General features: G+C 36.2%; 1 protein-coding gene across 2 annotated transcripts in view; it reads left to right on the top strand.

Moving 5' to 3' along the window:
* The window catches only part of SMCHD1 (structural maintenance of chromosomes flexible hinge domain containing 1), a 125,371-nt gene that overhangs the window by 91,336 nt on the left and 12,201 nt on the right, over nt 1–21,834 (top strand). For both annotated transcript variants that reach the window (XM_007126742.4, XM_055080780.1), the window contains 8 exons: nt 3,772–3,898; nt 4,069–4,188; nt 5,151–5,236; nt 5,863–5,985; nt 7,087–7,277; nt 9,083–9,192; nt 9,579–9,649; nt 17,816–17,987. In XM_007126742.4, coding sequence (XP_007126804.1) covers nt 3,772–3,898; nt 4,069–4,188; nt 5,151–5,236; nt 5,863–5,985; nt 7,087–7,277; nt 9,083–9,192; nt 9,579–9,649; nt 17,816–17,987 — 1,000 coding nt within the window. The remainder of the gene's footprint in view (nt 1–3,771; nt 3,899–4,068; nt 4,189–5,150; nt 5,237–5,862; nt 5,986–7,086; nt 7,278–9,082; nt 9,193–9,578; nt 9,650–17,815; nt 17,988–21,834) is intronic.

The following is a 21,834-nucleotide window of genomic DNA, read 5'->3' as shown; positions in this document are numbered from 1 at the left end:
CCGGAGCCTGTGCTCCGCAACAGGAGAGGCCACAGCAGTGAGAGGCCCGCGTACCGCAAAAAAAAAAAAAAAATAATCACTATATTATCACCCTTCAGAGATATTGATGATTAGCAATTCAGTGTATAACCTTCCACACTTTTCTGTGTATACACTGACACTGCATGGATGTCCTGTGTGAGTATGATTTATATAGACATGGAGGAGGGTGTAAAATTTCATTAATATAGTAGAACTCTGCTTTCATGAAAATCTTCTTTTTTTATTTAATACATCCTTGATACATTTCTTTACCAGCAAGTATAAACCTACATCATTGTATTGATGATCATAATTTATTTGATCAATCCTAAGTGAAAATTTAGTTTCTTTCCAAAGTTTTATCAACAATGCTTCCATCAGCTTTCTTCTGTGTATATCCTTTGCACAAATCTGTTTCCTTAAGAAATTGCTAGAAATAGAATTGGAGATAGGGAGTGTACATTTTTAGCCTTTTGGTAGTTATTGCCAATTGCCTTTCAGTTTATATTCCCACTAGAAATACGTGTACATTCTCATATTACCAACCCTGAACAGAATGGTTTTTTAAATTCAACCACTCTTCCTGTTGTTAAATATTTTCTTTGTTACTAGGAAGGTTTGAACATTTTTCATGGTTTTGACCTTTGTAGGATTGTCCCTTAACTCTTTTTTTTTAAAAAAACATTTTTATTGGAATATAATTGCCTTAACTCTTTTTCTTCTGGGAGATTCATCATTTTCTTCTTAATTTTATATTAAAGATATTAATGCTCTCTTGTGTATAAGTAGCTTTTTCCTGAGTTTGTCTTTTACATTTTAGCTTTGTTTATATTAGGGCAGGAGGAAGGGTTGTATTCACAGTGATAGCTCTTGTATTCTTAGGCCTTTAATTTTTTTATTGGTCTTGATTTTATTTTTATCTTTTTTTCAAATTTATTAACTAAATTTTGGGGTATCATTTATTGAATAATTCTTCCTGTACCAATAAATATGAAATTTCACCTTTTCTATATTTTTTTGTTGTTGTCAGTGTTTATCTTTTTATCCAATCCAGTGCTAAAATCACATTGTTTTAGCAATATTAGGCTTACAATTGGGGAGACTGCCGGCTTGTACCTGGCCTAAAGTTCGATTTGTTGGTTGGTCTGGCAGTAACCGAACATTACAGCATTTCCATTTTAATTAGTTCTCAACATTTTAAAAATTCTGGAGTTTTCACAAAGAGATTTGCATTCCTGATTTATTTGGAGAATTCTAAAGACTTGGCAGTACAGGGCCAATATCTCTTAAAGCAGCAGGATTTTCCAGTCAGCTGCATCCATGCTACTTCTTTTCATCTCTTGACATTGAAAGCAAGTGTCGGTTGCTACTTATATTTACACTTGTTCTTTTATTTTTATCATAGTGGAGGGTAAAGTGAAATTTTCTTGTACCCTAACAAAAATTAGGTAATGAAAACCACAGTTTGAAAAACAAAGAAGGGTGGGTAAGACATGTTGAACATGCAGAGTCAGTTTGTATTGGAAGAACACGTGTAGCCCACTACCTATATCCTGGTTACCTCTGTCCTATTTCCTTGGCCCCGCCACAGGCATTTGAAATTACTTACCCTGCTGTACACATTTCTGAGGCTAAGACGGTGACTTAAGCTATTCCCCCACAGCTGCATATGGAATCTCAGCCTCATGTCATGCATATGAATTTCCACTAGAGGTTCCTAATATCACACTGAATAAGCAGAAATCTCTCAGGTCCTACTTGGCTCCTGACCCATGTATTAATTTAGTAGGTCTGGGGCAGGGCTGAGGAATCTTGATTTGTGCAGCTGATTCTTATCATTAGGGACATTTAGGAAACACTGGTATAAAACACATTTTTTTTTTTTTTGCGGTACACGGGCCTCTCACTGTTGTAGCCTCTCCCATTGCGGAGCATAGGCTCCTGACGCGCAGGCTCAGCGGCCATGGCTCATGGGCCCAGCCGCTCCGCGGCATGTGGGGTCTCCCCAGACCAAGGCTCGAACCCGTGTCCCCTCCATTAGCAGGCAGACTCTCAACCACTGCACGAACCCGTGTCCCCTGCATTGGCAGGTGGACTCTCAACCACTGCGCCACCAGGGAAGCCCGAACTGGGTATTCTTATACACTAATGGTGAGAGGATAAATTGATGTAGGCTTTTTGAAGGGAAATTTGATACTACCTATTAAAATGAACTTTTAATAAGTCACTATAGGGACTTCCCTGGTGGTTCAGTGGTTAAGAATCCACCTGCCAATGCAGGGGACACAGGTTCGATCCCTGGTCTGGGAAGATCCCACATGCCGCGGAGCAACTAAGCCCGTGTGCCACAACTACTGAGCCTGCGCTCTAGAGCCTGCAAGCCACAACTACTGAGCACGTGTTCCACAACTACTGAAGCCCACGCGCCTAGAGCCCGTGCTCCACAACAAGAGTAGCCACCGCGATGAGAAAGCCCACGCACCGCAAAGAAGAGTAGTCCCCACTCACCTCAACTAGAGAAAGCCCGCGCACAGCAATGAAGAACCAACACAGCCATAGATAGATAGATAGATAGATAGATAGATAGATAAATTTATGGGGGGAAAAGTCATTATATTTCTCTATTCTAGAGAATACACCAAGAAGTACTGAAAGCTTTCTTTGCTGTATTATAAATAATATCTAAAAAATTTTTAATGAAATGTTCATCACCCAGTGAAAGGATATTATAGTGTATTGTATCTATATTATGCATAAATGTAAAAAATTGGTATTTAAACATTCACTTGAATTGATTGACAGATCAAAATGAGTGCTGAAAGCAAATTGCTACGGTATAAAGTGTATGTTATTTTTAAAGTGCAAACAGTTTTATTTTTGTTTATACTCATATAAATACATTGAAAACAGCTTTCAGAAACCAAGTGGTGGGATTGGGGATTGGTTTAATGATGGACTTATAATTTTATTATTTCGTGGATTGTTTTACAGTGTTCTATCAATTTAGATTTTTAAAAATTTTACATCTGAATTTTATTGTGGTCTAAAAAAACAAAACAACTAGTACCTATTGTTTCCTTGTAAGACTGAAAAAGTTATTTAGGATATAAATATTTATATTGCATTATTTACTAGTTATATGTTATGGTCTCAAAGTATATCAGAAGTTTGTGTGTGTGTGTGTGTACTCATTAATGAAGAAAAATACATTAAAAAAGACAAAAAACAAGTCTAGAGCTTTTCAGGACCTTTTGTTTGGTCACCTGGGACTGCTGGGTCTACTTCCATGGTAACAGCTATTACTTAAACTCAGCATTGGGCTTTGTGCATTTCTTTGTGATTATTTTTATAACTTTCACACCGTCAGCTGTTTCACACTGCTTGAACTTAAAGGTTGGAATCAGGAAGATATTTCTAGTTAGGATATAAGTGGCCATTGATATTTCTGGCCTGGAAAGATACTTTTTCTTATAGTTTTCCATTGTATATAATTTTTTCATAAGCTATTTATTGGTAAGATAATTTGACTTTCAAACCAATAACAAAAGGTAAAGAATTCTAGGTCTTGGATGGTGCTGCTGATGTTTTAATGAATGCTTAATGAATCTCACAGGTCAGTCAATTTTGCCTTTTGCCTTTAAAATTTACCACTTACTAGAAAACAGAATACAATGAGATAATGTAACATTTATACATTTACAAATACCTATTTAAATCTCGTTTTTCCGTACTGCTTTTTTCTTTATACAGAGTCTAGTTCTGGCAGAAAATAGTCCTGGAAAGGATAGCACTGAGTATTTTATTGTGTTTGAGCCTCGGCTACCAGGCTTATCAAGAACATTAGAATCATATATCCTACCATTTATGTTTTACAATGGTAAGTTTCTAGGAAAATAGAGGATAAACTCTTTAAGTTTGTGGTACTTTATATAACTTTGTTTTGCTTTCCATTAACATGGTGCTTACTTGTTATCTAATCATGTTACGACATTTTGGAAAAGTCACAATTTAAAAATTGAAGTAAATTATCTGAATATTTTTTCTTAGATGTTAAGAAGCAGCAACAAATGGCAGCACTTACAAAAGAAAAGGACCAATTATCTAAGTCTATTATAATGTATAGAAGTTTATTTGATGCCAGCAAACAGCTTCTTGATGAGATGAAGTGTAAGTCATTTTGTGTTCAAATGATGCTTTGGGGAATGGTAAGGGTAGAAGGTTGAGGCCATGAGACACAAACATTGTCTAATTTCCTGAACTTAGAAGTAAACTGCAGGACACGGCAGAAAGGTGGTAGTGATGGTTTATATTACTCATCATTCGATCTTCTTAAGATGAAGTATTCCTGCATTTTAAATAAATGTATATCTTGTTTACCTACAAAAATTTGAAACTTTTACTAGAAATCTGAATCTATAGAAATTTAAAGGTTTTGACATAACAGTAATAAGGTTTATATCTAGCTCTAGCATTTGGCAAAAGACATTGGATGACAATATCACTGAAAGAGTGATATGTAATTTAAGTTTTAGTTTGAGCCATGCGACTGTGTGTAGTTCAATTTTAAAATATCTGCAGCAGAGAAATATATAATTTATTTTTTAATAAATACATGGAATATTTGCTACAATTTTTAATAATGTTTGTATACTGTTTAAGACAAGGCATTTGCTGAGTTGTGCTCTATTTGTTGGATTTTTTTCACAGGTCAAGGATATTTAGAGGATAATAGGAACTAAGTAGAGTAATGAAATAATACACAATTTGTAGCACTGAAAATTTGTTTTTAAAAAGTCCTATTTGTTTCTTAGAATAACTTTATGTAATTATGTATAAATTATGTATAGTCATGTGGATTAGAATTAAATAGCTTTTCCAAGATTACTTGTGGTTTGCAACATTTCGTAATACCTCCCTTAGTACATTAATTTTGTTTTTTATTTTTGTGTATTAGAAATGAACTTTAATTTTAGATTTTAGTTTAATTTAAAATTTCTGTAATCTTCATTTTTTATTTTAGCATCAGTCATTAGAAGGAAAAAAACAAGGGATTGAAAACATTCTTCAAAAACTGTATTTTGGGGGCTATCACAAATTGATAGTTTTTGTTTGTTTGTTTTTAATTTTAGGCCAAGTTGAAGAAGCAAAATTAAAAGAGGCCCAGTTGCGAAATGAACTAAAAACACACAATATTGACATTCCTACAACACAACAGGTACAGTTTCCAAGTATATGTGAAAGTTTTTTCTTTTTAATTAAATTCTAACCTATAATTTTTTTTTTTTTACCATTCATATTTTATTAGGAATGTTATGTACACTGTTGTTTTGGGGTACTAAGCCATATGTGGATTATAATCTTGTCACTTACTAGACATTAAAATGGGCTAACAATGACGGAGTGCTCTTTTCAAAGAAATTGCAGTTTGTGTTTCTAATCTAATGACACCAGTAAATTAAATTAATAATACACCAACTTGAGAACTTGCATTGAAGAGACCTAAGTGATAATCAGTATATGTGGTGGCAAAGAAAATGAGAGAAAGTAACAAAAGAAAATAGATTTTTTTAAAGCTTACATTCTTTATGTGTATAACTCATAAGTCTTATTATACATTATATATTTCTTAACTAAGAAAAAAAGAATCAGGTTGACTCTTTACATTACTATGATCATATTCTTATAAGAAAGGAATGGCTGCTTAGTAACTTTCATGTTCTTGAGTTGTAACTTTATGTTCTCGAGTTGTCTAAATTGTTGGTTTTTCTCTGCTATTTTCTCTGCCTGGTATAAGAGTAACTGTAATTGGCCTTGCAGTTAATTTTTCTTTTTAAATTACAGATGCCACACATTGAAGCACTTTTGAAGAGAAAGATATCAGAACAGGAAGAACTAAAGAAAAAACCCAGAAGATCATGTACTCTTCCAAACTATACTAAAGGCAGTGGAGATGTTTTGGGAAAGGTTTGTGTTTAAGCCTCTAAGCCTTTTAAGAGACATTACATTTTATTATCTTGTTTTCTATCTGCTTTGGGTGATCCTAGATCATGGAGCTATGATGATAACGATATTTGGGGATCCCAGGCAGGACAGAGTGGGATTTTATCACACTACTGAGATGGTGTGTAGTTTAAAACCTGTGAATTGTTTATTTCTGAAATTTACATTGTTTACATTGTATTAGGTATTATAAGTAATTTAGAAATGATTTAAAGTGTACAAGATGTTATATGCAGATACGATGACATTTTATATAAAGGGTTTAAGTATCCACAGATTTTAGTGTCTGAGGGGGTTCCTGGAACCAGTCCCCTATGGATACTGATGGTCTGCTATACAGTTGACCCTTAAACAACATGGGTTTGAACTGTGAGGGTACACTTATACACAGTTGTTTTTTTTTTTAACTGAATACCAACTACAGTACTGCCTGACGGTTGAATCCTCGGATGTGAAACTGTGGGTATGGAGGACCGACTGTGAAGTTATATACAGATTTTCGACTGCTTGGAGGGTCAGTGGCCCTAACCTCCACATTGTTCAAGGGTCAACTGTATTTGTAAATAGGAGAGTGGCTGTTAATTCTAAGCTCTAAAGTGTTTATATAAGCAGAAGAAATGATTCTTATCTGTGATGTTTAGATTTGTTTTCTGAAAAATCATCTGAGTAAAAGATCTACTTAGAAGGGTATAGGTATATAACTATATTTAGGTTTAAGTGTATTTTATGATTATTTTATCAGTTGACACACCCCAATAGTAGAGATATTAAATGTGGGGAAAAAGTACATCACCTAGCTGATAATATTCCAAATGTTTTTATTTGGTTACTTGCAAAATTTACTGTAGTTTAATCTGTGGAACAGTTTTTTAAAATTTAATAGCAGAAGAGACAGTTTAATATGTTTAAGCCAGTAAGCTTTTACAGTTTGAGATTTTTTTTGTTAATTTATGTGAGTGTTTCAAAAAAAAGTGTTTTTGCTTTAGACTTGGGCTTTTAAAATACTTAATGTCAAATTTATATATATTTAAAACTTTTTTACTTGATTTTTAAAATGTGTTATAGATTGCACACCTGGCACAAATTGAAGATGATAGAGCCGCAATGGTTATTTCTTGGCACCTGGCAAGTGACATGGACTGTGTGGTCACCCTGACCACTGATGCTGCACGTCGTATCTATGACGAAACCCAAGGTCGTCAGCAGGTGTTGCCCCTTGATTCTATTTATAAGAAGACTCTTCCAGATTGGAAAAGGTTAGAAAAAAGTGAAAGTAATGATTTTTTTCAGAAATTTCTTTTCTATTTTTTATCAAATCGCTGAATTTTAAAATTTCTCTAAAAGATGCTTAAAAAACAGAGAAGTGACTCAAAGTATCTGCATTATTTTTGTCTTCTCACAAATATGATCTTCGTTAAGATCAGTATTGCAGTGTATTTGATCATATATGCTGGCCAAGTTTAATTTGCCAATTAAATGTTATTTGTATGTATGAGAGATACACATACAAGCACACAAACACACAAACCCAAAGCGAATTTTTGGCCTTTGCAAGAGGAAGGATGGTAAGATGTCATTATCCGTAACAGAATATGGAACACCTTTATTTGGAGTAAGAGTATAGATACACGTCTTTTGTCCTATTTATATAAGTCATATGAAAATAAGCAGCCATCATTTAGGTAGAGAAGGTTTCCCTGTTGGAACTGCCATTAGCAAAGTTGAAATGTAAGAGACCATCTACTTAGGATGTTACACCTTTTTTTTTTAAGGATGTTACATCTTTGTTTTAATATAAATCTGGTTTCTTTAAGTGTTTTCCCATTTACTTTTCAAAATATGTTTTTAGGAAATAACCGTGCAAACCAATTAGGCATTTTTAATCTAAAATTTAAAATATTTTATGTGTTCTCTAATTTTTGGCTATTTTTTAAAATCTACCTTAAAAGACTAAAAGGAAATGGTGGTAACAAAACAAACAAATTATAATGTATAACAGAGTATTGACCAATAATTTTCCCAGGTTCCTAAACAAAGTTTGCAAGGTGTACAGTTGGGTAGGTATGGGGACTTGAAGGAGAATGGAAACTAATATTAAGAGCTTACTGTGTCATTAAACTAACATTTTATTTCACTTTGTAATCTAAAAATAAATTCAGGAAACAGCTGGAATTTGAACTCAAATCTATCTGCTTCTAAAATCTCCTACTCTGCTACCAGTCAGCACCCATTTTAAACAACATGGGAAATCCTGTCAAATCATAATGACTGTGTTTATAAGGGTAATAATTTTTGTAAAAGTAATTTTACCTCCAGGAGGGTCCTCTCTTTTTTTTCATAATCCCTGAGGACCAAGTTGAGAATTCTTGATTTAGGGAAAGTATGAATCTGGTATTTAAGGCTAATGCTTGCTCTAAAAGCTAGTTATTCTCTCTTTCTGGTATTGTGCCTTGTTATTGGGATTGAGTTAACTAGCTCTTAAAGCCACCCCAACCTCTACTCCTACCTACAAGATTTGAGAAAAGCTACCGTATGTGGAAGGGGAAAACCCTGACACCCCAGTCAGCCTCCATCTCTTGAATCTCATTGTTATCCCTGGACTTCAGTTGCTCATTCTGTACAGTGTGTCAGAGGACAGGCGGCCAGAGTACTGGGCTGTTTCCCTCTCGTATGCTCAGTCTTGGGCCTTGCCCCTTCCCACCGTCTATTCTAGGGCCACTCTCCACATGAGACAGTCATATCATTGGCATCCTCGTTTAGGGCCAGCTTGAGAGGCTGCTTCTCTCCTTTCCTTGTCAAACTAAACAAAGGTTAGTTTATATTGATTTTACAAACTAATTGACGATAGCAGTACAGATAAAACTAAGATATTTTTATATGGTAAATATCGTTTTCATTTCTAAAGGCATAACGGTTAATAATAATTTAAGAGTATTACCTGTGCATAGGGAGTTGATTAAATGATCACAAAAATAATCATTATATTCATATGTTTTTCATAGTATATATATTTTTTTTGATTAAAAGTTACATGTTTTGTTTAAAATTTTTTAAAATTCAGACCTCTGCCTCATTACCGAAATGGAAAATTGTATTTTAAACCCATTGGAGATCCCATCTTTGCCCGAGATTTGTTAACATTTCCAGATAACGTAGAACATTGTGAAACAGGTAAAGGAAATTATGATGGCTTTTTTTATACAGATGTTACATTTATGATCCAGATACATAAATTACTGACTATGGAAAATTATGTTCTTATTTAGTTTATAAGTGATAGTTTTATTAATATTTACTTCTCTCATTTTTCCTGTTAGAGGAAAATATTGAATAAAATTCTTATGTTATTAGCATTATTTCTAATAAAACTTTGTAATATATGTTAAGATTTTTAAAAAGATCTCAGTTTTTTAAAAATAAAAGTTTCATGTGCACAATCATTATATTTCAATTTCTGAGTACACAACAGCATGCTCACCACCAGAAGTTTGTGTTAATATTTTAATATGACCAAAAATATGTCATAATTTTAATAATTTGTTAATTGAATTTTTTAGTATTTGGTATGCTGTTAGGAGACACCATTATTTTGGATAATTTGGATGCTGCCAATCATTATAGAAAAGAGGTATGTATTTGAATTATTTTTTAATTTGTAGCTCCAATTTTAATGTGTATTTTAAAAATTTAATATATAGCTCTGTATAGAAATAATTTTATTTTAGGATACATGTGCAAATGACTAAGTAACCTTGTCAAAACCAATGTAAATTCTATAGATTGATAAGCAGCATAAAATTGGGCAAAATATAGGAATGAATTTGCCAAGATGCAAATTAAAATGAGATGTTTATGAAATTGTCCTAAGACTCAAAATCAATATCTGTTATTGATGGTGGTATTGAAAAAGAGTACACTCAGATAATGTTGTTGGAAATGTAATTTGACGTAGCCCTTGTTTATTAGTTGTTAGGGCTGCTGTCACAAAGCACCACAGACTGGGTAACTTAAACAGTAGAAATGTATTGTCTCACAGTTCTGCAGGCTTAAAACCGAAATTCAAGGTGTGAGAAGGGTCAGTTCTTTCCAGGGCTTATGAGGGGAGGGTCTGTTCCATGTCTTTCTCCTTGGTTTGTAGATGGTCATCTTCTCCCTGTGTCTGTTCACAGCTATGCATATCTGTGTCCAAATTTCCCTTTTGTATAAGGAGACTACTCATTGGCTTAGAGCCCAGTGTTATGACCTCATTTTAACTTGATTACCTCTGTAGAGACCCAGTCTTCAAATAAGGTCACATTTTTGAGGAACTGGGGGTTAGGACATCAACATAGGAATTTTGAGGGACACAATTCAACCCATAATACTTTTGGAGAGCAGTTGGGCAATATAAATGTCTCCGTTATCTATTGCTACATAACAAACACTTCAGAAGTTAGTGGCTTTAAACAGTAACAACATATCAGTACTCATTTCTTTGTGGGTTTCTCCCAGTAACGTTAGCTAGTTGCACTGAGATGGTGAAAGCTCCAAAATGCCTCACTCACGTAGCTGGCAGTTGATGCTGGTAGCCATCCGGGATTCAGCTGTAGTTGGCCAGAGGCTCAGCTGGTGCTGTCTGCTGGGGTCATTGTTCTCACCCCCACTCACGGGTGTGTGAGATAATGCCATTAAGGCTTTTAGAAACCTTTTTCTAGCTAAGAGGATCTGGAAAGCAGTGCCTTAAATCCTTCTGAGGTCTTAACATAGGGGCATCCTCCACTTGATTTTTGACTTTGAGGCCACATTTTACTGGCTGTACCCTGGATTTGATCTTAGCCCTGAGGCTTTCCATCTTTTTCAAGAACATTTTGTTAGCTGAACAGGGTGGGGAGGAAAAACAGTCCAACCCAGCAAGTTCTGGGTTGGAAATATTTCCTTGAAATTATTTTTGAAAATGAATTAGTTCCTACTTAATCTCCCACCTGTACTGGCTAGTTGATACTGGCTACTGGATAGGCACTTGGTAGGCTGGCAGACTTAGATCTCTCTATGCAAACCTCTTCTTGTGGCTGCTGGGGCTTTTTCAAATGGCATCTGGGACCTAAGAAGGAAAATTAGAGCAGTGATGGCAGAAGTTGCAGGTCTCCTAAGTCCCAGCGTCGGGAAGTACATTCGGTTCAGAATCTGGCCAGCCCAGACCCACATCGGGGAGTGGGGAGTTTGAAATAGACTCTTTCCTCTCCATGGGAGGGGCAAAGAAGTTGCCACCATCTTTGTACCATCACAACGTATTAAAATAATTTATCTTACAGACATGCTCCCACAAGTATATAAAGATATGTACAAGAATATTCATTAGATGTAAAGCAGTTATATTCTAATAAAGATGTTTTTAAAAAAGAATATTCATTAGAATATTTAAGAATTTTTAAGACACTTTGGAAGCAGTGTGAAGTCCATCAGTTGGGATTGCACAACTCTACTACAGTATTTTATACAGTAGAGTAGTATGTAGCTGTTAAAAAGACATAAAGCTGGGCTTCCCTGTTGGCGCAGTGCTTAAGAATCCGCCTGCCAATGCAGGGGACACGGGTTCGTGCCCCGGTCCGGGAAGATCCCACATGCCGCGGAGCGGCTAGGTCTGTGAGCCACAACTACTGAACCTGCGCGTCTGGAGCCTGTGCTCCGCAATGGGAGAAGCCGTGACAGTGAGAGGCCCACGCACTGCGATGAAGAGTGGCTCCCGCTTGCCACAACTGGAGAAAGCCCTCGCACAGAAACGAAGACCTAACGCAGCCAAAAATAAAATATAAAATAAATAAATAAATTTTAAAAATAAAATTAAAGAAAAAGATATAAAGCAGATTGATATGTCCCAACAATGAAGACGTACAAAATACATTGTTTTGTTGAAAAGTTGCCAAATGATAATGTATAAGATGATGCCCTTTTAAAAATAAGCTTATGTAATTTAAACAAGGTGGGAGAATATATTGTATACTGTTGTATATATTAAAAAAGATTATCCCTTCTATATTACTTCTAAGTTTTACTTAATGAGAAAAGAAAGGCAATCTACTGTGAAGAAACACCTTTCAGAGGGCTGTTGTAAAGATTGAATAAAATAATAAAATAAGAAATAGAATAAAATTTCAGTAGAGGAATGGTCTCTTTGATCTGAAATCCAGAGGTCTTTGAATTCTTTGATACAGAAGAAGTATTAAATTTAATAAATATGGTGTTAGGGACTTGGAAATAGCAGGTGATAAACATGTATGTAAACACTATAGGATTGCAAATTATTATAGCTGAAAGTGAATAAGGATGCAGTTACTTAAGAGAAAACAGAGGTCAGTTTAAAATATGATCCAGTACCAATAAATAGTGTATTCTAAAGTCATGGGTACCTTAAAAATCATATACTCTCACTTTCTAGATGAGAAACCTTAAGTTCAAAACAAATAATGGTTCTTTATCAAGTCATAGTCCTAATTCATGGCAGAAATAGAACTAGTCAGAACAGTTTTTCTTTGGGCCCAGTTAAGAAGAAATAAAAAGTGTCTTGAATTTAGGAGAGCTAAATTAGTGAGATTATTGAAAATTAAACAACTAATTGTGTAAAAGTATGTGGCATCTATCTTCACGAATGGTTCCTTATGAACCTAATAATGGCTCAACTTTACTATACCGGAAAACAGTTGTGGGTGGAGGAGCTGCTGTATTCAGGTGGTGATGAGCATGCTTGCATGTCCTGAATTATAGGCTAGAAAGCATACCCATTAAGTGTTATGACAACATAGAATCTATTAGGAGAAGATGAGAAGCTTACTAGTGAGCATAGAATTAACAAGTTGGGTAATAACTGGAAGATTCTAGTTAGTTCAGTCCGTTATTTGGACACTTAGTGTGTGTGAGACACAGTGGGGTGCTATTAAGTGTTGAGCAACTGGCTCTGGAGAGTGGAGTGGTGGGACCCTAATTTGTAGCTTTTGCCAGCCCCCATAGTGTGAGTACTCATATCATAGCTGACTTCCAGCTGCCTACGTGTGGTCATTGAATGAGCCGTTCAGGAGACCCGGTTCTCATGACCAGTAAATGCTGGCTCCAGCATATCACTAGGCACAGCACTAGGCACAGCACTAGGCACTGAGGGTTATGCAGAGATGGACTAGACAACTAGGGTAGCCAAAGGAAATTCTAGCAGAGGTAAACTAAAAGGCCATTTCAAAAAGCTAGTTCTGGCTATATATCATTAAGATATATATCTTACTGTATGAACTGGCAAGAAAGTAAGAATTCTAAGTGAAGGTGAGAACCCAGAGAGATAAACATAACAGTGAAGCCAGATTTTGCTTTAAGAACATTTGTCAAACTAATGGAACTTGAGCATCAATTTGCACTCCCTTGAAAGTCTCAGAGGGTAAGACATACCAAAGTAGGGAATCTGATCAAAGACCTCTTTCCCAATAAACTGGAACCCCCCCAAAGGGCTAATCCCCTTAGTATAAGACTGAACAAAAGAAATAAACTTGCCCCCTCCATCTCAACTCCAAGTGCTTCTAGAGACTGTAAGAAAATTGCCCTTCTTGAGCTCAGCACTAAGTGGAAAAGAAAAAGAACTATTTTCCTAGAGAATGCATTAATAAATCGGCTGTCGTGTTATGTTTGCAACCTGCATTCATAGTACTTGAATGGTCTGAAAAACTTCAAGGTAAACGTTTGATTTCATCTGGGCTGGCCTGATAGTGTCCTTAGATATCTGATCAGAGCAAACACAAATTCTAAAAAAATTCACCTTTATCTTAAAACTGAAATAATTTTCATATTGAACGTAAGAGCAAATATTTTAAAGTATATTTTAAATATACAAATATTAATATTTAAGAAATATTAAAATATTTATTGAAATATGTATTAATATATTTTAAGAAATGAAAGTGTTGAAAAGATAAGAGCAAGTAGACTTGAAAAAGTCAGAGCATCTAAAAATAAAAAATATAATAAAAATTAAATACTGGGCAGACTTAACAGCTTAATAGAGAATTTAGTGAATTGGAAGATAGGTCAGAAAAATTATCCAGACTGCAGCCCAGAGAGAAGGAATGTAAGACAAAGAGGCTGAGTAGTCACTAAGGATAGAATGAGAAAATCTTTTTAAAAAGTCTAATCAGAGTGCCAAGAAGAGGATGGTAAAAGGATCACAGGTAATATCTGAAGAACTAATGGCTGAAAACTTTTAAGAACTGATGAAAGACACCAACCCATAGCTTCAAAAAAAAGTAAGAGGGACTTCCCTGGCAGTCCAGTGGTTAAGATTTCACATTTCAGGGACTGCCTGGTCCAGTGGTAAAGAATATGCCTTCCAATGCAGAGGACGCTTGTTCGATCCCTGGTCGAGGAACTAAGATCCCACATGCTGCGGGGCAGCTAAGCCTGCACGCCTCAACTAGAGAGCCTGCATGCCGCAAACTACAGAGCCCATGCTCTGGAGCCTGTGTGCCACAACTAGAGAGAGAAAACCCGCACACCACAACCAGAGAGAAACCCACGCACCACAGCGAGAGAGAAGCCCACGTGCTGCAACTAAGACCTGCCTGATGTAGCCAAAAAAAAAAAAAAAAAAAAAAAAAGATTTCACCTTCCAATGCAGGGGTGTGGGTTCAGTCCCTGGTCGGGGAGCTAAGATCCCACATGCCTCGTGGCCAAAAAAAACCCACCAAAAACAGAAGCAACACTGTAGCAAATTCAATAAAGACTTTAAAAATGGTCCACATCAAAAAAAATTTTTTTTTGTTACAGCATATGTGACAAAAGCGGGGACAGCATTTGTTCCTCATAATTGGTATAGCACAGCAGTCCCCAACCTTTTGGGCATCAGGGACCGGTTTTGTGGAAGACAGTTTTTCCAAGGATGGGGTGGGAGGGAGGGGATGGTGCAGGCGGTAATGTGAGTGATGGGGAGCAGCAGAGGAAGCTTCGCTCACTTGCCCGCTGCTCACCTTCTGCTGTGCTGCCTGGGGGTTGGGGACACCTGGAACAGCACATACTGATTTCTTAGCTTCCAAAGTTTTTAATGAGGTCACTCCACCTATTAAATATTGTTTTAAAGCTCTTCTAAGAAAAGGCTGTTATGACATCTCTTGGTGATTTTGTTAGGTTTCAGTAGTCTTTGTTATCATTTTCTCTTCCTAAATTTTTCATGCCATTTATACTACTTCAACCCCTTGTTGATTCCATCCCTTGCTAATCCTTACAGCAGTTGTGAATAAGTATTGCCCAGAACTCTAGCACTGTTGTTCACTCACTGAATTTGTAAAAGCTGTCATGATCTTTTTTGTCCTAATATAGTTCCTAGTGAGGACTGAAGTTTCTTTTAATGGTAAATTATAGTAAAATAGGGCTTCCCCGGTGGCGCAGTGGTTGAGAGTCCGCCTGCCGATGCAGGGGACACGGGTTCGTGCCCCGGTCCGGGAAGATCCCACATGCCGCGGAGCGGCTGGGCCCGTGAGCCATGGCCGCTGAGCCTGTGCGTCCGCAGCCTGCCTGTGCTCCACAACAGTGAGAGGCCCGCGTACTGCAGACAAAAAAAAAAAAAAAAAAAATTATAGTAAAATACATATAACAAAATGTACCATCTAAACCATTTTTAAGTGTACCATTCAGTAGTGTTAATTACATTCACATTGTTGTACAACCAATCTGCAGAACTCATCGTCTTTTAGTAAAACTGAAACTCTGTACCTATTAAATAGCAACTTGTCATTTCCCCTTTCTTCCATGCCATTTGAGAATTGAAAACCTGTCCCTTCTGCCAGAGGCCTGTAACTCATACTCTCAGTGAGTGTGTTAACAAGAAAATAGGCAAGAAATTTGAGTGTGTTTGTTATTTAAGGTGGTACTAAATCTGTAAAAACATTACCTGAAATTTGATAATTTAATAGGAATAATTTAATTTACTATATAGTATATAATTTAATAATAATAATAATATGGTAATAGTACATTAATTCAGTCTGTATTTTTAATGTTCACTTTTAGGAAACATACAAATCCAAACCAAAACTAAGAAAGTAAGGTGTGATAGTTTGTTTTACTAAAAGATTCATTTCACCAAAGAATTCACCACAGATTTTCTTGAAATAGACATTCTGTTGCATTTAAATTTTATAGAAAGTATCCAGTTTGATGGGAAAATACCTGTAAATTACCTTGGAATTATATTAAAAGAATAAATACTAGTCATGATTTTTTATTACATGTCCTATTGCTTTTCATTTTTTAAAATTATATTTTATTTAATCTTATAATTCAGAAGCTACTTAATCCACAGTATTAGATTGGATTAGGTGTTTTTACATGTTATTAAATTATTCTTCTTTAGTCATTTTTTTAAATGTATGCATTGTTTCATTATATGGATGTGCCATAATTTATTTATGTAACTTATTGAAATGTGCAAGTTTCATATTTTTCATTATTAACACAATGTTTCAGTGCACATTGTTCACATCTGTGATGATTTTTTCCAGAATATTCTTAGAAGTGGAATTGCTGGGTCATGCAAAATGTTAAGCTTTTTTTTTTTTTTTTTAATATATTTATTTTATTTATTTTTGGTTGCGTTGGGTCTTCATTGCTGTGCGTGGGCTTTCTTTAGTTGTGGCGAACGGGGGCTACTCTTTGTTGTGGTGCATGGGCTTCTCATTGACATGGCTTCTCTTTGCTGGGGAGCACAGGCTCTAGGCGCACAGGCTTCAGTAGTTGTGGCTCTCGGGCTCTAGAGTGCAGGCTCAGTAGTTGTGGCGCACGGACTTAGTTGCTCCGAGGCATGTGGGATCTTCCCGGACCAGGGCTCAAACCCATGTCCCCTGCATTGGCAGGCGGATTCTTAAGCACTGTGCCACCAGGGAAGTCCCTAACTGTTAAGCTTTTAAACACTTGTCACATTTGCTTTGAGAAGGGCTGTCCCAGAGCAGATTAGTACAAGAAGACCCTTTCTCCAACATTCTGTGGTGTGTATTTTAACATTTTTAAGTAGTGAAAATATCTCATTTGAATTCCACTTCAAATTATTTCAGTTCCATTTCTGGTTACCAGTGAAGTTGAATGTTTTATTTTTGTATATCCTAGACCTTTATTTGAAAGAATATTCTTGAAGATCATAAAATACTAAATCTAGTGTTTTTCTTTTGTTCTCTGACTTCTCTGAAGAATTTAGTTCTTGACTAACACTTTCTACTTCCCTTTCCATGACTTAGGTTTTACTGTATAATTCTAGTTCCCCCAATTCTCAACTCACTAGCTCTTTTTCCTCCTACAACTGAACTTACAGTATTATCCTCTGAAGATCTGTCCCTTTGCTTTTGAGTTTGTATTCTCTTCAGTCTAATATAATATCCTTTTTGCTAGCCTTTGGTCATCTGGAAAACTTCTGTCTAACAGAAGGAAACTGAGCTGGTGATACAGGCTGGGTACTGCCTTGGGTTTCAGAAGCACACAGGTCTCTGGCTTGTCCCTCTCTCTTCCTTCCTCTTATCAATCAAGCCATCAATCAGGTCGTCAATTTCACGTTTTTCCATTTGTGTTGTCACTGGTTCTAGTTTAGGCTAACACTTGAGAGGTAGTCTAATTCATCTCCCTGCCTCTGGTTTTTTCCCCCAGTCATCTTACACATCACTAGGTAATTAATTTTGTGAAAATACTACCATGATCATGTCATTTCTTATCTCAGAACCCTTAAGTGATTTCTCTTTTCTTAGAGCAGTTGAAATAAGTTTTATAGACTCGCTAATTAATATCCATTTACTTACAATAGGTTGTTAAAATTACACACTGTCCTACACTGCTGACCAGAGATGGAGATCGCATTCGAAGTAATGGAAAGTTTGGGGGCCTTCAGAATAAAGCCCCTCCAATGGATAAACTTCGGGGAATGGTCTTTGGAGCTCCAGTACCAAAACAGTGCCTGATCTTAGGGGAACAAATAGGTAGGTTAAATAAGTACTTAATTTCTCATTTGATTTTAACCCTTTATTTGGACCTTGTTTACCGAGACTCTGACATCAAAATGTAACCAGTAACAGATATGAATAAGATGTTTTTGTCCAGTACTTCCAGCTTTCTTACACCAAATAGTTTTGAAATACGTATATAGGAAGTAGGTTTTCCTTCATATTTTCATTCTTATCTTGAAATAAAAGATTTCCTTGTTGAGGAAACCAGTATATCATAATACTTTTTATATCAAAGTTGTTGGTAGCTGTCTAGATATATCTTTTTTAGTGTGTGTGACATGTGGCCTCCCTCCCCCATTTTCCCTTCTGCAGGCTGTGTCCCCTTGTTTCTAGTTGGCCGATATAATTGTCTGTACGTCTGTGCTCTGAAGTGCTTATACTTTACAGGAGGGTCCCCTGCAGGCCATCATCTAAGAGCCTGTTTGCTCTTAATTTTATATAGTTCTGATACGCTTGGATATTTACTTTTCCAGCAAAAAGTATTTTGTTGTTAACTTTAAAAATATATAGTAAATTGTAATAAAATACATATAACAAAGTTTATCATCGTAATTATTTTTACATGTACAGTTCACTAGTGTTAAGTACATTCACAGTCTTCTGCCGCCAATCTTCAGAAATCTTTTTCCACCCCTGGCAACTGCCCAGGTTTCTGTCTCTGTGAATTGACTCCTGTAGGCGCCTCATGTATGTGGAATCAGAGTCTTAGCCCTTTTGTGACTGGCTTACGTCACTTAGCATAATGTCCTCCAGGCGCTTCAGTGTTGTAGTTATGTGTCAGAATTTCTTCTTAAGACTGAATAGTATTCCATTGTATGTATACACCACATTTTGTTGTTAATTTTTTTAAGTGTAATATACATAGAGAAAAGTGCACATTTCATAAATATACAAGTTTTTCACAAAATGAACACTGCTTCTGTATTAAGAAATAGAACATTATCAGCCCCACAAAAGACTTCTCAGGGCTCTTCGAGTCACAGCCCGACCCCCTCTCCAAAGGATAACCACTTTCTTGACTTAAAAGAGCATAGATTAGTTTTTCCCTTTTTTGTACTTTATGTAGATGGAATTATGCAATCCATGCTTTTTTGTGTGTCTGGCTTTGTTCAACACTGTATGTCGTTGTAGTTCATTTTAATTGCAGGATAGTATCTCGCTGTGTACATATACCACAATTTATTTCTTTATTATTCTGCTGTTGAGGAATTTGGGTAGTATCCAGTTTGGCGTTATTCAGCCCCCAGCAATGTTTAAAATAGTAATTGAGAAAGATGGTAGGATATCTCATATTTTCTTTTATGAGATAGTCAGGTGCAGCTGCAAGAGGAGACACAAGAGAGGCTCAGGAAAGCAAAGTTTATTATACTCACAGGTCCTAGGGACAGGAGGCACAGCCTGCCACACAGGGGCCACATGGAAGAACACCATGGTGGTCAGGAGGCAGAAGACAGGAGCAAGGAGAGTGCTACAGCCACAGCCTTTACTGGGGTCTCTGCAACAAAGGGATGACAAGGTCAACAGTTTAGGATTTACTAGCTTGAATAATTTCAGTGGTCTTTGGGCTCTAGGCGTGGTTTCCAGCTAGTTGCCTGGTACCTGGCTCTGAGATGATTAAGGCAGAGGAATGATACTCCTTGAGGTGCAGGTGCCAGATAGAGGAAGCTTGGCTCTGGATTGGTTAGTTTGTGTGTCAAAGGCATGCTAGACCCTTAGCTATCTCTAAGAATTGGCTCATCCCAGGCGAGGCAATCTCTCGCCAGCCAGAAAGGCTTTTTAAGATGTCAAAACATCATAATATACAGAAAGTTTAAATTATAAACAATACAGAGTTTCATACTTCTGTTAATGATGGCAGTGAATGCATGAAAAAAATCTTCTCTATAGAAAATAAGTGAACATCTAAACTGATAAGAAATAAGAGAAAACAATTTAGTCAGAGGCAGTGAATCAGCATAAAAACCCTCAACCCTTATCACTCCAGCACTACAGTTTATGGCAGTGGATCCCAAACTAAAAGGAGTTACCTGTGGAACTTTAAAAATGCACAGGTATTTTTGACAGAATTTCCAGTTTACCTGGGCATCTGACAGTATAACAGTAAGGCCTTATCTATAGATCTTCGGGATGAAAAGATTATAATTAAAGGTTTCTGTGCCCTTTTGGTTTGTCAAACATGTAAAGTTAACAGATAATGCAAGGACTTAAAAAATATAACAGTTTTTCTTCTTGATAAGTATCTTCAAAGATGCACTCCACATACAGACTAATGATTCAACAATAAGCACTCACATATTAGACAAACGGTTTGAAAAATCAAATGAGACAATTTAAGATTACTGGATATGTATGTATAAGGTACTTCTGATTTTAAGTGATAGCAACCAGGCCTGACCCCTTTTAAGTGAAACAGGAATGTATTGGAAAGAAAGTGGAGGAAATCACATTCAAAGGAGATTGGAAACAGCCAAGACAAAAACAAGGATGGCTCTGGGACGTTCAGCAGCCTGAGCTCCTTGCATCTTCACCTAGAAGGGCATCTCTTAACATGACTCAGAGCCCGCAACTCCTAGGAGAGAGAAGTTTCCTCTGGAATCAGCCAGCCATAGTAAGGATCAGATAGAACAGAGCTTTGAGGAAACCCTTCCTTGTGTATCATGGGATCGTTTGCAGAGAAAAAGCAATTTTGAACTAGACTAGCACCACAAAAATTGCCTGCTTACTAGCACAATTAAAAGCAGAGTGTCTTCTAATTTTGCTTAGACTGTGTTTTGCATTATAGCATTTGATATGAGATAATGAAATAAGAGCAAATAAATTTAGAGCATAAAACAGAAGAAAAAACGAGTATTTACATGTTGTAAAATAAGATGATTAGAAATAAGACCTTGAATAACATGTGAATACATGAAGTTCTTTCATTTAAAGACATTCAGATTTTAAAAATCTAGTACCAGGATATATTAAAAATAGCTGCCATCTATTGAGTGCTTAACATGTGCCAGGAAGTAGAGTTAAATAAAGTGAGTAAAGAGAGAGGTGTGGAAATTTAAATGACATGAGAAGCCACATGGTCAGTAAGCCATAGAACAGAACTCAAACCCAGAGCCAGCTGTACCTGAAGGCTTTTCTCTCCGTGACACTGCTTTATATCTTTTATAAGAAACTCCCTTCTACACCAATGCAGTGTAAAATTAAAGAATTAACAAAGATGAAATGTAAACATTGAATAGACGAAATCACAAGTAACAGTATTAGTGTCAAAGTTAACTTCAAGGCAGTGGCACTAAAAGGACAAAGATAGATTCATTTTGATAACAGATATATTCCATACTAGAGGTCCAGAAGTTAATTAACGATGCAATAAATTACATAATCAAATTTCTTAAAACTGTTGATTATACAGAGACAGAAATATTGTTATGAGAAACCATTAATCCATGACAGGTCGTTAGTCAAAAAACAAGGAATTTTCTACCTAATAAGTTGTAATACCAGTACCTTCTTAGGTAAGAAGGTAATATGTCACAAAAAATGGCCATAAATTCAGTTGATCAAATTGCTACTCAGCTACAATGAGACAACAAATTACAAAAAGCAAAATTTACTTAGGATAGTAACAGAACTAAAAAATAACTTATTCCTTTCCTCCCAAAGTAAGCTCAAATAGTGGATATTTAGAAACAACTATTTTGTCAAAAAAAAGTTTAAATATTGGGCTTCCCTGGTGGCACAGTGGTTGAGAATCCGCCTGCCGATGCAGGGGACACGGGTTCGTGCCCCGGTCCGGGAAGATCCCACATGCCGCGGGGCAGCTGGG

Source organism: Physeter macrocephalus, chromosome 19 (assembly GCF_002837175.3).
Source record: "Physeter macrocephalus isolate SW-GA chromosome 19, ASM283717v5, whole genome shotgun sequence".
In the NCBI taxonomy this organism is placed as follows: domain Eukaryota; kingdom Metazoa; phylum Chordata; class Mammalia; order Artiodactyla; family Physeteridae; genus Physeter; species Physeter macrocephalus.
The sequence above is the reverse complement of the archived record's forward strand: the minus strand, read 5'-3'. Positions and strand labels throughout refer to the sequence as shown.